This window comes from Vombatus ursinus, unplaced genomic scaffold (assembly GCF_900497805.2).
Source record: "Vombatus ursinus unplaced genomic scaffold, bare-nosed wombat genome assembly UNPS02012319.1, whole genome shotgun sequence".
Taxonomy (NCBI): domain Eukaryota; kingdom Metazoa; phylum Chordata; class Mammalia; order Diprotodontia; family Vombatidae; genus Vombatus; species Vombatus ursinus.
Window position 1 is genome coordinate 3,588,800 of NW_020952097.1, and position 15,382 is coordinate 3,604,181.

Consider the following 15,382-nt stretch of genomic DNA (forward strand, 5'->3'; position numbering starts at 1 on the left):
ATGAAGAGAGACTGGGGACTAAGAGACCAACCGACAGTTACTGCAATAGTCCAAGTGTGAGGTGATGAGGGCCTGCACCAGGGTGGTGGCAGTGTCAGAGAGAGGAGGGGCATGTATGAGAGATGTTACGAAGATAAACTCAGTAAGAGTTGGCAGCAGATGAAGGGGATGTGAGAGAGTGAGGAGTTAAAGAAGACACTTAGGTTGAAAGCTTAGTGACTAGGATGATGGTGGTGCCTTCAACGGTAATGTTGAGGTTCAGAAGGGAGGGATGTTTGGGGAAAGATAATAAGTTCAATTTTGAATGTGTTGAGTTTGAGATGTCTACAGGACTTCCAATTACATGATATCCAATAAGCAGTTGGAGATGTGAGGCTGAAGGTTATGAAAAAGATTAGGGCTGGATGAGCAGATGTGAGAATTATCAGAATAGAGATGATCATTGAGTTCATGGGAATTGATGAGTTCACCAAGTGAAAGAGTATACAGGGAGAAGGGAAGAGGACCCAGGACAGAACCCTGGGGGGAACTCATCTTAACTGGGCATGACCTGGATAAAGATCCTGAAAAGAAGACTTCAGATGGAATAGTCAGGTAGGAGGAGAATCAGGGTAAGGTGTAGTATCATGGAAACCTAGAAAGAAGATATCAAGGAGAAAAGAGTGGTCCACAGTGTCATAGGCTGCAGAAAGGTCAAGAAAGATGATGACAAAAAAACAACCATTAGATTTGGCAACTGAAAGTATTAGACATTTTGGAGAGAGCAGTTTTGGTTGAATGATGAAGGCTGAATCTAGACTGTAGAGTTAAAAAGAGAGTCAGAGGAGAGGAAGTGGAGGAATCGGGAAGTCCTGAGTTCAGATCCTCCTTCAGTGACTTACTAGCTGTGTGACCCTGGACAATTCACTTAACCACTGTCTGCCTCAGTTTCCCCAACTGTAAAATGGGGATAATAACAGCATATACCTCCCAGGGTTGTTTTGAGGATCAAATAAGTTAATATTTGTAAAAAGCACTTAGCACAGTCCCTGACACATAATAGTTGCTATATGAATGCTTATCCACCTTCCTCCCCTCTTGCACCTTTCCTGAAGGCAGCAGTAATAAACACCATTCTCAAGGAGATTAGTGGGAAAAGGAAGAAGAGGCTGTGGAATGATAGCTATCAGGGATGAACAGATCAAGTGAGGATTTTTTGAGGATGGGGGAGACATTGGCATTGTAGGTTACAGGGAAGCAGCCAGAGAGATTGAAGATAAACAAGAGGGTGGGGGTAATGGATGGGGCAGTCTGCTGGAGAAGCCGGATGAAGTGGGATCACTTGTAGAGACAGAGGGGTTTGCCATGGCAAGGAGAAGGGCCGCCTTGTTGTGTGAGATAGAGGTGAAGTTGGAGACAGTGGCAGAAGGTGTCAGAGTGACATGAGATGAAGAAGGAGCTCATGGCAACATCTTTGTTCCTTCCTTTCCATTTTCAGGGCATTTCTCCTAGTTTGGCCTCTCGTCACTTTATGACTAGTGTAATGGCCCCTAATGGGTGTCCTAACCCGAGGCCAAATCTGTTCCCCACCCGCGCCCATTCATCTTGCCTTGGCTTTCAAATTAATCTTTCTTTCTAATACACAATTCTGAGCATATGTTTCTTCTAATCTGAAAACTTCAGCGACTCCTCAATCTGTGTAACATAAAGTCTAAACTCATCGTGGTATGCACAGACTTTCACAGTCTTGTTTTAGTCTCCTGGGCTGAACTTGGTCATTTTTATTTCCCACGCACACACTCTCTCTGCAGTTCTGCCTCCACACTTTTGTTCACTGTTTTTGAACAGGGGAGTGATGTAATCAGAGCTGTGCTTTAGGAAGATTAATCTGGCTGGGAGGATTGGAAGGGAGACAGCAGAGGCAGAAAGACCAGTTGGGTAGCTGTTGTAGTCATCTGGGAAAGAACTCATGATATCCTGAATTAAGGTGGTTGGATTGTATTGGGATGGTAGACTCAATAGGTGACTGCAATGAAGGGAGATGAGTACAGTCAAAAATAACTGCAGGTTTCTAGGCTAGGTGACTTGGAGGATATCGGTGCTATGAAGAGAAATCATGTGGTCAAAAAGATAGTAGATAGAATTGGAAATTGTGGGGATGCCCATCAACTGGGAAATGGCTGACCAAGTTGTGGTATATGAATGTAATAGAATACTATTGCTCTATAAAAAATGATGAGCAGGTGGATTTCAGAAAAACCTAAAAAGATTTGCATGAACTGATGTTGAATGAAGTGAGCAGAACCAGAAGATCATTGTACATAGTAACAGCAACATTGTGCAATGATCAGCTATGATTGACTTAGCTCTTCTCAGCAATACAATGATCCAAGGTAATTCCTAAAGGCTCGTGATAGGAAATGCTGTCCACATCCAGAGAAAGAACTATGAGTCTGAATGCAGATCAAAGCATACCATTTTCACTTTTGTTTTTTTGTTTTTTGTTTCTCGTGGTTTTTCTCTTTTGTTCTGATTTTTCTTTAACAACATGACCAATGTTGAAATATGTTTAACATGATTGTACATGTATAACCCTATATCAGATTGCTGTCTGTCTTGGGGAAGAGGGAGAGAAAGGAGGGGCAGAGAAAAATTTGGAACTCAAAATCTTACAAAAATTGAATGTTGAAAACTGTTTTTACATGTAATTGGGAAAAAAATACTATTAAGTGCAAAGAAAAAGAAGATAGAGGGCATCTAGGTGGCGAAGTGGATAGAGCACCAGCCCTAGAGTCAGGAGGATCTGAGTTCAAATGTGACCTCAGACACTTGACACTTACTAGCTGTGTGATCCTGGGCAAATCACTTAACCTCATTGCCTAGCAAAAAGAAAGAAAAAGAGGATAGTAGATGTTATTCATACAGCATTTAAAGACCTCAGAAAGTAGGTGCTGTTATTATCCTCATTTTATATTTGAAGAAACTGAGGCTCAGATGGGTTGAGTGACTTGCATGTGATCATACCGCTGTTAAGTACAAGAGGTGCCATTTGAACCCACTTTGATCCTCTTTCCATTTCGTCTTACTTCTTGATCCAAATGACTGTTGTGGAACTTCAACAGCTGAATAGATAATACAGTAGAGTAGATAACATAATAACTGAAGCCAAGGAAGTTGTTGTCACTAACCAGAAACAAGAGGAGAGAAGAGGACCAAAGGCCGGGCCTCAGGGAATAGCTGCACAAGAAGGGTGAGAAATGGACCCAATAGAGGACAATGGGGAATAAGCCATTAGAGAAGTAGAGGAACTCCATCAGTCCTACCGAGGCGGGGTGGGGGTGTCTTTGAAGCCAAGTAAGAAGATAACTACCAGAAAGTGGGAGGTGTTGGGGGGTGGGGGTAAGGGTGGGAGAGGTTTACCAGCGTTACATGCTTCCAAGAGCTGAATCAGAATCGAGGCAAGGCCTTTGGATTTGGTGGTGGTGGAGGACATAGGTAACTTTTCAGAAAACAACTTCAGTGGAAGGGCGGAGGTGGAAGCCAGATTGTAAGAGGTTGAGAAAGCAGTGGGTGGTAAGGCAGGGAGCCTAGATTTTCAGGCAGTTTGTCAATTAAAAGGAGGAGGGGCAATAGACCAGAGGAATAGTAGGATAAAGGGAAGGCTTGTTTTGGATTGGAGAAATGTCAGCATGTATGTAGACAGAAGGAAAGGAGCCAGTGGAAGAGAAGATATTGACCAAGCACGAAAGGATAATTTTTGACATGCTTTAACCCTGCACCTTGAATGCTGTTCATGTCCCCACATCCTGCTGTACCTTCCTAAAAACCAACAACTCTCCTCCCTGGACCTGTTTTGTCATTCATCTGTCCTTCCCTGTTTTTCTAGTGGTGGAGGACCTGGGACCTAGTCCTGGGTAGGATGGAGCTGGAGCCAAAGCCACGGATAAATTTCTAGTCCCAGTGCTATATCCTGCCTTCTCTATGCCTCATTGCTGCAGCCCTCTGGGAATAAAGGAAAGGCCAGGTCCTGTTTCCCCTTTTCTATGTCCTGGAGGATGGATCCTGTGGTCTCTGCTTTAAGGTTGGGAGTGCCATCCTCACCTGCCACCTTCCTGCTGTCTCCAGGTCCCAGACTGTGCACAGCAGCAGGGAGCCCTCGCTGAAGAATCAAAGATGGAGATGACGTCCCTGGGCGCAGGTCTGGAGTCACCGCCAGCTGTCCCTTGCAGCAGCGACTCCTCACTGGGTTCCCAGCCTGGATCTCTGCATACTGAGTCCCTGCTTCCTTTCCATGATCTCCAACCAGGTACTCAATTCCTCAGCCTCCCCACTCCCCCTGAACCCTGTGACCAAACGAGGCTTCCATTTTCTACCCATTTCTACCCCCAGCCTCTATTGTTAGTTGTTACTGTTTTCAAGAACTCACTGTATGTAAAAAACACTCCTGGATTCTGTAGGCTATTTGCCTACTGAATGAAGTCCCAGCTGTCCAGGACTTCAGGGCCCTTCACCCACTTCTCCCCACCTCATGCCACACAATTCTGGTTCTCTTGAATCCGCCCGCAAGCCCAGCCAACTCTCCTGCTTACGAAGCTTCAGTGGTTCCCTATGGCATCTAGGATAAAAGGCAAACTCCTCTGTTTTGACATGTAAAGCCTTTACAATCTAACTCCAACCTATCTTTCTGAATTGATTTACCATGAATCTCTTCTGGCCCTATCTCCCAGCACCAGCAGTCACTGTGCATTTCAGCCAAGCCTGCTTCCTTGCTCTCCCTTCCATATCCTTGTCTCCCCTGTCTCTGGGCCTCTGTCCCCTGCCAAAAAGGCTTTCCCTCCTCTCCACTGCTCCCAGAATTCCTTGCTCCCTGCCGTGGCTCCACTCCTGTCGTCACTGTTTACAAGTCGCCTTTCTTGACCCCCGCAGTTTTTGGGCTTTCCCTAACCCCTTCAAGATCACATTGTATTTACTTTGAATGTCCTCTTTGTTTACTTCCATGTACTTATTGCTTTTTCTCAGGAGAATGTTAGCTCCTTGAGGACAAGGACTGTTTCATATTTTTCTTTCTACAACCAGTGCCTGATACATAGTGGGCACTTCACAAATGTTTGGTAAGCTACCTGTATTGCTCCTTTCTGGCCCCTCTGCCTGCCCCTCCCTGGGCACTCGGTTGCCATAGGCATCCCTCTGCCTACTCACCAATTTACAACTCTCTCTTTCAATGAATGAGTGAAGGAAAAAACATGTACTGAGTGCTTACAATGTGCAAAGCACAGTGCTAAACATCATTGCTGCAAACAGAAAAGTCAGGCAGCCCTGTTTTCAAGGAGCTCCCATTCTGATGGGGAGACATCACAGCTGCAGGTCAGCTGGGAAGACTCAGCGGTTCTTAGGGTGCTTTACTTCAAAGTCTTCTGAAAAAGTCCTCTCCTCCAAGGAATACTGCCTGATTCTATCTCCCTAGCCCCAAACACTCAATTTTTCTGTTACCCTCTTTAGCAAACACAAAACTCCTTTGTGCCATATTGGTTTGACCACATCCGTATATGTTTCTCAAATCTCCCAGCAGGCGGTTTGTTGGGAGAGTGCTTTCCAAAAGCTGAATTCGGCTTGGCCTCTTCAGCAGCAGGTGTTGGTGAAGCACCAGTAGAAATGAGTCATTTTCACAGCTGAGCCAGCTGTGCAGAGAGGGGCAGGTCAAGGCAGGAGATACACACACAGAATTTTCTGTGCAGTTGAAACCATGAGTGGGTGAGTTTTTTAAAGGGTGCAACATAAAGGGAAAAGAACAGAGGACCAGGTCGGAGATATAGGTGGCCCCCACTCTGAGAAAGAGGAAGAAGAGTCACTGAAGGAAGAGAACCAGGAAAGTCCCATTGTAAAGGCCAGAGTTTCTTGTAATCTGAGAAGCTCAGAGTTACAAGGGATCTCAGAGACCCATACCCCAGCAGGAATCTCTACTGCAACATCCCTGTCAAAATAGTCATCCAGCCTCTGCTTAAAATCCTTTAGTGATAGAGAACCTCTTACCTCCTTAGAGACCCCATTGCACTTTTCTATGACCCAGTTGTTCCTTCAGCTGAACCAAACTGCCTCTCCACACTTTATACCCCACTACTTGTTTTTCTGCCTGGGTAGAACACGTGTAATGCCTTTTTCTCAGGACTGCCCTTCAGATACTTGAAGACAACAAGTGAGATAACTGGAAAATATGTCATACAAATATCTATTAAAGAGACTAAGAACTAGAAAAGAAAAGACTTAAGAGAAATGTGATGCCATCTTCGAATTTTTGCAGATGTGGAAGAATGACTAGTCTTTTAATTATGTTTAATTTTTTTTAATTAACAGAACTCTTATTTTCTCTTCCAGTCATCATTTCTTCCAATTCTGACCCACTTTGGAAAAAAAAAAAAAGAAAGATGAGCAAAACCCATGCAGCAAATTTGCGTAGTCAAGAAAAACAAATTCCCACACTGGCCATGTCCAGTATACGCGTCTGCATCTTACATCCATCACCTCTCTTGATGACTAGTCCTATTTTGCTTGGCCTCCTTAGAGGGCAGAACCAAAAGCAATAAGTGGAAGTAATGGAGATGCAGTTTTCAGCTCAATGTAAAGAAACACTTCCCAGTAACTAGAACCATCCAAAAGTGAGCTGGGCTCCATGCAGAGGTGGTGAGCCCTCCTTCAGGGGGAGGTTTTTCAGTAGAGGCAGGATGATCATTTGTGAACAGTATAGGAAGAATTCCTGATCCAATAATGATCGGACTGAATGAATGGCTTCTGAAATCCCTTTCTACTCTTAGATTTTGTGCTCTTCATAACTGTAGACAATCAGTTATTCACCAAAGACAAAATCCAAGAAGAGGGACAGTAATAACACTCCTGGCCTCAGCACATGAACATGCAGAATAAAAGATAAACTAGAGTTGTTGGCCCAAGATGATAAATACTGTCTTGTAAGTATCCCTGAAGCTTAATTTGATATAATTCTTATTGGAATCTGGCAATAGAATTGTATCCATTATTCTAAAGAAAATGGTTAAATAGATCCTACTCCACTGAGTAGGATTGTATATCACAAAGGTATATTCATGGGAAGAAATCTCTGAGCTATGGAATAGAAGCCTGATGGTGAACACTTGGGTAAGTATCAGTGGAAGGAGAAACAAACCACATGTGAAAGAGTACTTTGCAGACCACCTGGCCACACAGAGGGAATGGACAATGAGTTTCAAAAGTATTTCACAAAGCTGATGGGAAGATGCTAAAGTAATGGTGGGGGGACTTCAACTCTCTGGATACCTATTGGAACACTGTTAAAAGAGGAACTGCCTCTAAATTCTTGAGTTGATATAATGAGAATTTCATTCTTCAGGAGGTAGAAGAAGTGGTGAGGGGAAGTGGACCTACTTTTGAGCAATAAGGAAAGAATGGGGTACCAAAGTAGAACCATGATGGTGCCTTCTGAAGAAAGTGACCACTCTACTGTAGACTTCATGATAGAAAAGAAAAAAAAAAGATGAGCATAATCTATTCATACCTAAGATTCCAGTGAGAGTATAGTTAGGATCCCATAGCTCAAAATTCTACAGGGAGAGCTGACTTGAGAGAATGCCATGGTCCAAAGAAATAAATCTTGGTACACAAACTGTTCTGATGGGGAAGAAAAAAGGAACCTTCAAATGAGACCAATATGGATATAAAGGGAACTTGTTGACCAACTTAGATTTTTTTTAACTAACATAAATTTTAAAAATATCCGTACAGAAGTTGGAAGCAATAGTTGAGATTGAACCCCAAAGAGTAGCACAGTCCTGTAAGAACCATGTCAGGGCACTGATGCTTAGAATAAACTGAAGTTGGCAAAGAATGTTGATGTGAACAAGCAGGGCTCCTTTAGTCATATTGGGGCACAGAGGAAAGGGGAGGACCCTATTACTTGGGATAGATGATGCAAAAAAGAAGAAAAGGCAGAAAAGGAAAATTCTCAATTCTTCCTTTTCCTGTTTTCTGTGTTAAGAAGTATAATCTTCAAACAGGATTAAGAGATAGGGATAGGACCTGTGGTTTTATCAATGATGAAGAAGCTCCTTCTGCCAATGCAGGTTGATCTCTCTCTGGAACTTGGAGTCTTAGAAAGCTGCTTAAAACACTGAGAAGCTCAGTGACTTGCCCAGGGTCATGCATTCAATACGTGTCAAGGTGGGACTTGAACCCAAGTCTTGGCTCCAAGACAAGCTCTCTACAACAATATACTCCCTAGAATAAAACTGGTTAACAAGGAATTGAAACCAAATATAAGTGAGGATATAGTAAGGAAACACCTAGGTACTTGTAGTAAGTTCAGGTCAAAAGACCCAGACAAATTACATTGGAGTCCTTGATTTGCATATGTAATTGATGAGCATTTTCAGTGATCTTTGAAAAGTCTTGGAGAGCCAGGCATGGTTGTACATACGGGTAATCTCAGCTCCTGAGACTGGAGGATCTCCTGAGCTCAGGAATTCTGAGCTGCAGTGAGCTAATCTAATTGGGTGTCCATACTAACTTTGGCATTAATGTGGTGAGCCACTGGGATTCTTTTTTGTTTTGAAAAAGATTATTTATTGTAAGGGATGACTCTCTGGGAGAAACAAGTGATACTGGGGAAAATTTAGGCACTGTGGTGGAAGCTTGGTGGCACAGTGGATACGGCACCAGCCCTGGAATCAAGAGGACCTGAGTTCAAATCTGACCTCAGACACCTACCAGCTGTGTGACCCAGGGCAAGTCACTTAACCCCAATTGATTCACCCCTCCAAAAAAAAAATAAATAAATTGCATAATAGGTGCTGATCTACATTGGTAAAAAAAATTTTTTTTCTTTAAAAGAAAGAAAATTTAGGCACTGTGAAAACAAAAATGTCAATAAAAATTTTTAAGGCTAAACAGAGGAGTTTATATCTTACCCTAGAGGCAACAGTAAGCCAGTGGAGTTGATGGAGTAGGAGGGTGGCATGGTCAAATCTACACTTAGCGAAAATTAATTTGGCAGCATGTGGAATGGACTGGAATAGGGAAAGGCTTGAGACAGGGACACCAATTATGAAGCTGTTGCAGTAATCTAGGCAAGAGGTGATGAGGGCCTGAATGATGGTGGTAGGTGTATGAAACGAGAAGGGGTGGGAGCATGAGATGTGGTGGAGGTAGAAATGGAAAGATTCAGCAGTTGATTGGCTATGAGGGAATGGGAGAGATCTAGACTAATGCTAAGGTTACAAACTTGGGAGACTGGAAGGATGGTGTCTTTGATAAATAGAGAAATTTTAGAAGAGGAAACAGTTCAGGATGGCGGTAGAATAGTGAATGATTTTGGTTTTGGACATGTTGAGTCTAAGATGTCTCTGGAATACCCAGTTTGAAATGTCTAATAGGCAGTTGATGATACAAGACCGAAGCTCAGGAGAAAGACTAGAGCTGTATATGCAAATCTTGGAGTCACCTGCGTAGAGATGATAGTTAAACCCATGGAAGGTAATGATGTTATGAAGAAAGAGTATATGGAGAAAAGAGGGTCTAGAACAGAACCTTGGAGATTGAGAAAGTATGGCCAGACAGGTAAGATGAGAGCCAGGAGAGAGTAGTGTCACAAAAACCCAGAAGAAGAGAGTATGCAAGAGAAATGGGCACTCAGCTCTGTCAAATGCAGAGGATGGGTTGAGAAGGATGACTGAGAAAGGAGAAAGTGCAGTTAGGGGAAGGATTGGTCAAGACTGGGGAGAGAGGGGTACACGAGGAAGAAAGAAAGGAACTAGTGAAGGGAAGGACATGACGGGAGTGTAGGACATCATAGGGTCTGGGACATTGATCATTTGGAAAAGGATAATAATTTTTTTGCCCTAAAATCTCATTCTAGTGCCTCACTCACTGTGGGGTGGATGTGACCCTGGGTTTCTGAAGGCTATGCTATTGGAGAGAAAGCCCTGCATGTCCTATCCTACCAAAGAGCAGAAGTTGCAATGGCAGCATGATATTATGGCCAGAGAGCTAGAGTCAGTCAAATAGACCTGAGTTCAAATCCTGCCTCAGATACTTCCTATTTGTATGATCCTGGGTTAGTAACAACCTCTCTGAGCCTCAGTTTTCTCATCCGTAAAAATGGGAATAATAATAGCACCTAGTTCACAGTGTTGTTATGATGCTGCTCGGTGGTACAGTGGATGGAATGGTGGGCCTGGAGTCAGAAAGACCTGAGTTCAAATCCAGCCTCAGACACTTAGTAGCCATGTGACCCTGGCAAGTCACTTAACCTCTCAGTCTCCGTTTCCTCATCTGTAAAATAAGGATGATAATAGCCTCCCAGGGTTGTTGTAAGGATCAAATGAGATAATATTTGCAAACCTTAGAGCACTATATAAATGCTAGTCATTATTATTATGAAATAATATGTGAATCACATTTTGAAAGCTTAAGTACTGTATAAATATCAGCTGTTATTATTTTCATCATTATTAATAATGGATTTGAGTACAGGCCTATTGGTTGACTTTGCATCTGTTGTCTGAGGACCAGCCCATCTAACTTCAGAGAGGATCACCTATCAAAATCAGCCACAGCAACTCATCAAATTGTCCCCAAGGCATACTGTCTGCATCGGTGGTAGGAATATTCTCATTTGTGAAATCACAGGTCCTTGAAGTATTGAAGCACTAACAATTCCTCTCGTGCATATAATTTTGTGGTTAAAAGTGTTTTACCTACATTATTTCTTATCATTCTCACACCAGCCCCATCAAATAGGTAGAATTGAGATATCTCCATTTTACAGATGGGGAAATTGAGGGTTAGAGTTTAACTGATTTACCCAGGGTCATATTGGAAGTTAGTAAGTTGGTGGATATGATTCTAGAACCTATGCCTTCTGACTTCAAAGATGGCTTCTTTTCACTGAGCATTCATTCACACATGTGGATGGGTTAGCTGCTGGTAGATAGTAGAGCCATGGAAGATGTGAGAAAGTATGCATGTTGAGTGTCTCATAAAGGAGTTATTAGTAAGGATAGGTAGGAGTAGGGGGCCTTTGAAGATTTAATAATGAGAGTTTAGACATGATCTGAACCCGCCTCTGTGGGTCACTGGAGTGTAACTGAACCCTCCTTCTTGGGCTCTCCTCATCAGGTTCCCTCTGCCTTCTCTGCTTACAACCCTTTCCCTCACTCAGGTCTTTTATTTACTCCTCTCTACTACCACCCTGCTGCTGCCCTTCCCTCACCTCCTCCAAATTCTCTTCTGAAACAGTAAATCAGAATTGCCTTAGCATGACCAGAATAGGTAGGACTCTAAGTTAAGACCATGCACCTGAAGTAATCCAGGTCTGCTCATTCCAGGGACTTCCTCCAGTAGCCCTTTTGGGCATAGGAACCAAAGGATACATGGTGAAGCTGAGCCAAAATGGGCCAGGATGGGGAACAAGGAAGTTTGGGGCACTGGATAAGCATTTTTAAGTGTATTCAGAGTATTGAAGGGAGTTTCATCTTCTAGGTAACATTTCCATTTTGTCACCTTTACTCTGAAGTCCTTCCCACCCACATCTCAGTCACTCCCTACTCCCATTGTCCTTACACTTCCCAAGAATTCATTTCCCCCATTCCCACATCCACACATCTGTTATCCCTTTTCTTTTCATCTCCTCCTCTGCACATCTCATGTTCTTCAGATCACTCACCATTCCCTTCACCATTCCTGTCCTATGTATTCTCTGGGATCCCTGTACCCTCTGTGACCACACTCTTTCTGTCCTCTGTTCTCCATTCCCCACATTCTTCCCAGCCACATAGGTGACATTTAGACCTTTTAACACATTGATTTCCCATGCGACTGTCCTTTTTCTTCCCCACTAATTTCCTTTCTTGCATGATAAATAGGAGTAATGTTTCTGTTTTCATTCATTGTTTCAGATTGTGAGACCAGCACTGAGTTCAAGTTGTTGACAGTTAAAGAAGAAATTTTTGAAGAGGAAGATTCACAGGTGGTGATATTAGAAAGACTTATAGGGGATGTTCCCCAAGGACCTGAATTTGGAGAAGGGTGTGAACATGAGGAAGGGTTGGAGCAGCACTGGGGAATTCCAGAAGGAGATGGGCTAATAAAATCACTTTCTCAGGAGAGGAATTTCAGACCAGTGACAATGGTCCACAAGAGTTCTCCGGGGGAGACTGGCCAAGAATGTTATGAATTTGGCAGAAGCTTTAGTCTGAGTTCAGACCCTGTTATGTATCAAAGAATTTCATCAGGAGAGTGGTCTCATCAGCTTGAAAACTGTGACCAAAGCTTTAAACAGAATTCAGATTTAATTAACTACCCAACAATCCATGTATCCGAAGCACCATGTCAGTTTAATGAATATGGGAAAATCTTCAGTCAGAGCCCGATCCTTAATGAACATCTGGGAGTGCAGGCTGAGGAGAAACCCTATGAGTGCAACGAGTGTGGGAAGTCCTTCAGGGGAAGCTCAGATCTTATTCGACATCAAAGCGTTCATACTGGAGAGAAGCCGTATATATGTAATGAGTGTGGGAAAGCCTTTAGCCAGAATGCAATCCTCAAAAAACATCAACGATCTCATGTTAGTGAGAAACCCTACGAATGTAACGAATGTGGGAAAACCTTCAGTGTACGCTCCAACCTCACTCGACATCAGATAAATCACACTGGAGAGAAGCCCTACATATGCAATGAGTGTGGGAAAGCTTTCAACCAGAACTCAAGCCTTAAGAAACATCAAAGAATTCACAACAGTGAGAAGCCCTATATATGCAATGAATGTGGGAAGGCCTTTAGGCGGAGTTCAAACCTTATTCAACATGAGAGAATTCATTCTGGAGAGAAGCCCTATGGATGTCATGAATGTGGGAAAGCCTTTAGGCGAAGCTCAAACCTAATCAAACATCATCGGATTCACACAGGAGAGAAGCCTTTTGAGTGCCATGAATGTGGCAAAGCCTTTAGCCAGAGTGCACACCTGAGGAAACACCAGAGAGTTCACACTGGAGAGAAGCCCTATCAGTGTAATGAATGTGGGAAACCTTTCAGTCGAATCTCCAACCTCATAAAACATCATAGAGTTCATACTGGAGAGAAACCCTATAAGTGTAATGATTGTGGGAAAGCTTTCAGTCAGAGTTCAAGCCTCATCCAGCATCGGAGGATTCATACTGGAGAAAAACCACATAAATGCAATGAGTGTGGCAAAGCCTTTAGTTACAGCTCAGTCCTTAGGAAACATCAGATAATCCACACAGGAGAGAAACCCTATGAATGTAATGTGTGTGGCAAAGCCTTCAGCCATAGTTCAGCTCTAATTCAGCATCAGGGAATCCATACCGGAGATAAACCCTATGAATGCAATGAATGTGGAAAAACCTTTGGTCGGAGCTCCAACCTCATTCTTCATCAGCGAGTTCATACCGGTGAGAAACCCTATGAATGTAATGAATGCGGTAAGACCTTCAGCCAGAGCTCAACCCTAATTCAGCATCAAAGGATTCATAATGGATTAAAGCCTCACGAATGTAATGAATGTGGCAAAGCCTTCAATCGAAGCTCAAATCTCATCCACCATCAGAAGATCCACACTGGAGAGAAACCTTATACATGTACCGAATGTGGCAAAGCCTTCAGCCAAAGCTCACACCTTATTCAGCATCAGATTATCCACACTGGAGAGAGACCCTATAAATGTAACGAATGTGGAAAATCCTTCAGTCAGCGCTCAGTCCTGATCCAGCACCAGAGAATTCACACTGGAGTGAAACCATATGAATGCAGTGACTGTGGGAAAGCCTTCAGTCAGCGCTCAAAACTCCTTAAGCATCAGATAATTCACACCAGGGTGTGATCTTTTGAGTGTAATGGGCGTGTAAAATACTTCATAACCAGGGAATCCAGAGTGGTTCTGTTTTCTGACTTTCCTGTCTTTTTCTCTGTCAATGGCACCACCGTTCTCCCCATCGTCCAGACTCAGAACCCTGGAATTATTATTAACTTATCCCCCTCCTTTATCCCTCTAGTGCTAATTAGTCATTAAGTCCTGTTGATTCTTTCTTTGACGCGTCTCATGTTTATACCTTTATTTCTATTCTGCCACCAACCAAGCCCTTCTCTGGTGCCCAGTATTACCTCTAATGTTTTTATTTTGTGAGCAGACAACCATGCTACGTGGGCAACAAATGATGAAATGGAATATATAAAGAGCTTACTATTGTAATGAAATAAAACCTACCAAAATTTAATCTGACATATTTAATGATATACATTATTATTATTGTTATTATTATTCTGCATGGTAACTAGGCATAAGCATTTATACATTGATGTAATTAGTATTACTTTTACTCAACTAAACCAAGTTTTTACAGTTTTCCTCTTGTTTTGTTCATTCTTTAGCATTTTTTAACATCAAGTTTCTCTTATGACTCATACTACTTAATCGTCATCTCATATACATTAAAAGAAAAATATCACTTTTCAATGCTGTTTACCATCAGGAAATCTCTTAACTCCCCTCTCCCCAAGGCCTGAAACTATGATTGCTTGAGCTTGTCCATAGGTGTCATGTGTAAATTCTCCCATCCTTCCATGGTCATGTTAACTCCAAATGAGAAGTCATTTTAAGTCGGTGAAGGCCCTGGAATGCCAAGTTGTAGTTGAGAAACCTGGATCAGGTGCCACCCTAGAACCTCCCTTCTCTGCCTGCATGACCACCTGGTCATGCATGTGCATAGTGAAGGCATAGGGCATAGTGAAAATCACCTATATCCTTAAGATCCTGGGTACAAGGGAGGAAGAAGGTAGACCTGAATTCAGGCAAGATAGGTCTTTCTCTCTCCCATCCCCATCCTTGATAACTTCCAGGAGTCACTGCCAAGCCAGACTCTAGTTCATCTATGACTCAAGTAGAGAGCAAGGTTCATCCCTTATGACTGTCATCCCTTCCCCTTTCCCACCTAAGACATCCTGATCAGAACCATACCTAGTAGTTTTTTCACCCGAGGCAAAAACATTTAGATGGCAGTAATGACCACAGGTGGAGTCACACCAAGAGCTTCATTTCCTCCTGCCCCATCCAGAAGTTGAGAGGAAGACATAGAGGCCAAGTAGTGGTTTCACTGGTGGAGAATCAAGGAAGCATGCCCAAGCTTTCATCTTCTTTGTGGCCACCCTAGGTCGAATCAATCCTTGCCATGGTCATTACAGCTCTGACTCTAAAAGTGCTTCAGAAGCTGCATTCATTCTTAAACCTAGTGGTTGATCCTTAAAAGGAGATAGAATTTGCATTATTTCACAACTGAGAGGATGAAGATTTGGATATCCTTGGGTGAGGGAGCACTTTGACATTCACATTCTGTATTGGGGGTGG

The 15,382-nt window shown here is 42.9% G+C and overlaps 1 protein-coding gene across 1 annotated transcript in view; it reads left to right on the plus strand.

Annotated features, from left to right (window-relative positions):
- Positions 1-14,366, plus strand: part of LOC114039799 (zinc finger protein 16-like) — a 50,315-nt gene extending 35,949 nt beyond the window's left edge. The window contains exons 2-3 of the mRNA XM_027857674.1: positions 4,105-4,285; positions 11,922-14,366. Coding sequence (XP_027713475.1) covers positions 4,105-4,285; positions 11,922-13,861 — 2,121 coding nt within the window. The 3' untranslated portion in view covers positions 13,862-14,366. The remainder of the gene's footprint in view (positions 1-4,104; positions 4,286-11,921) is intronic.
- Positions 14,367-15,382: the final 1,016 nt, after the last annotated feature.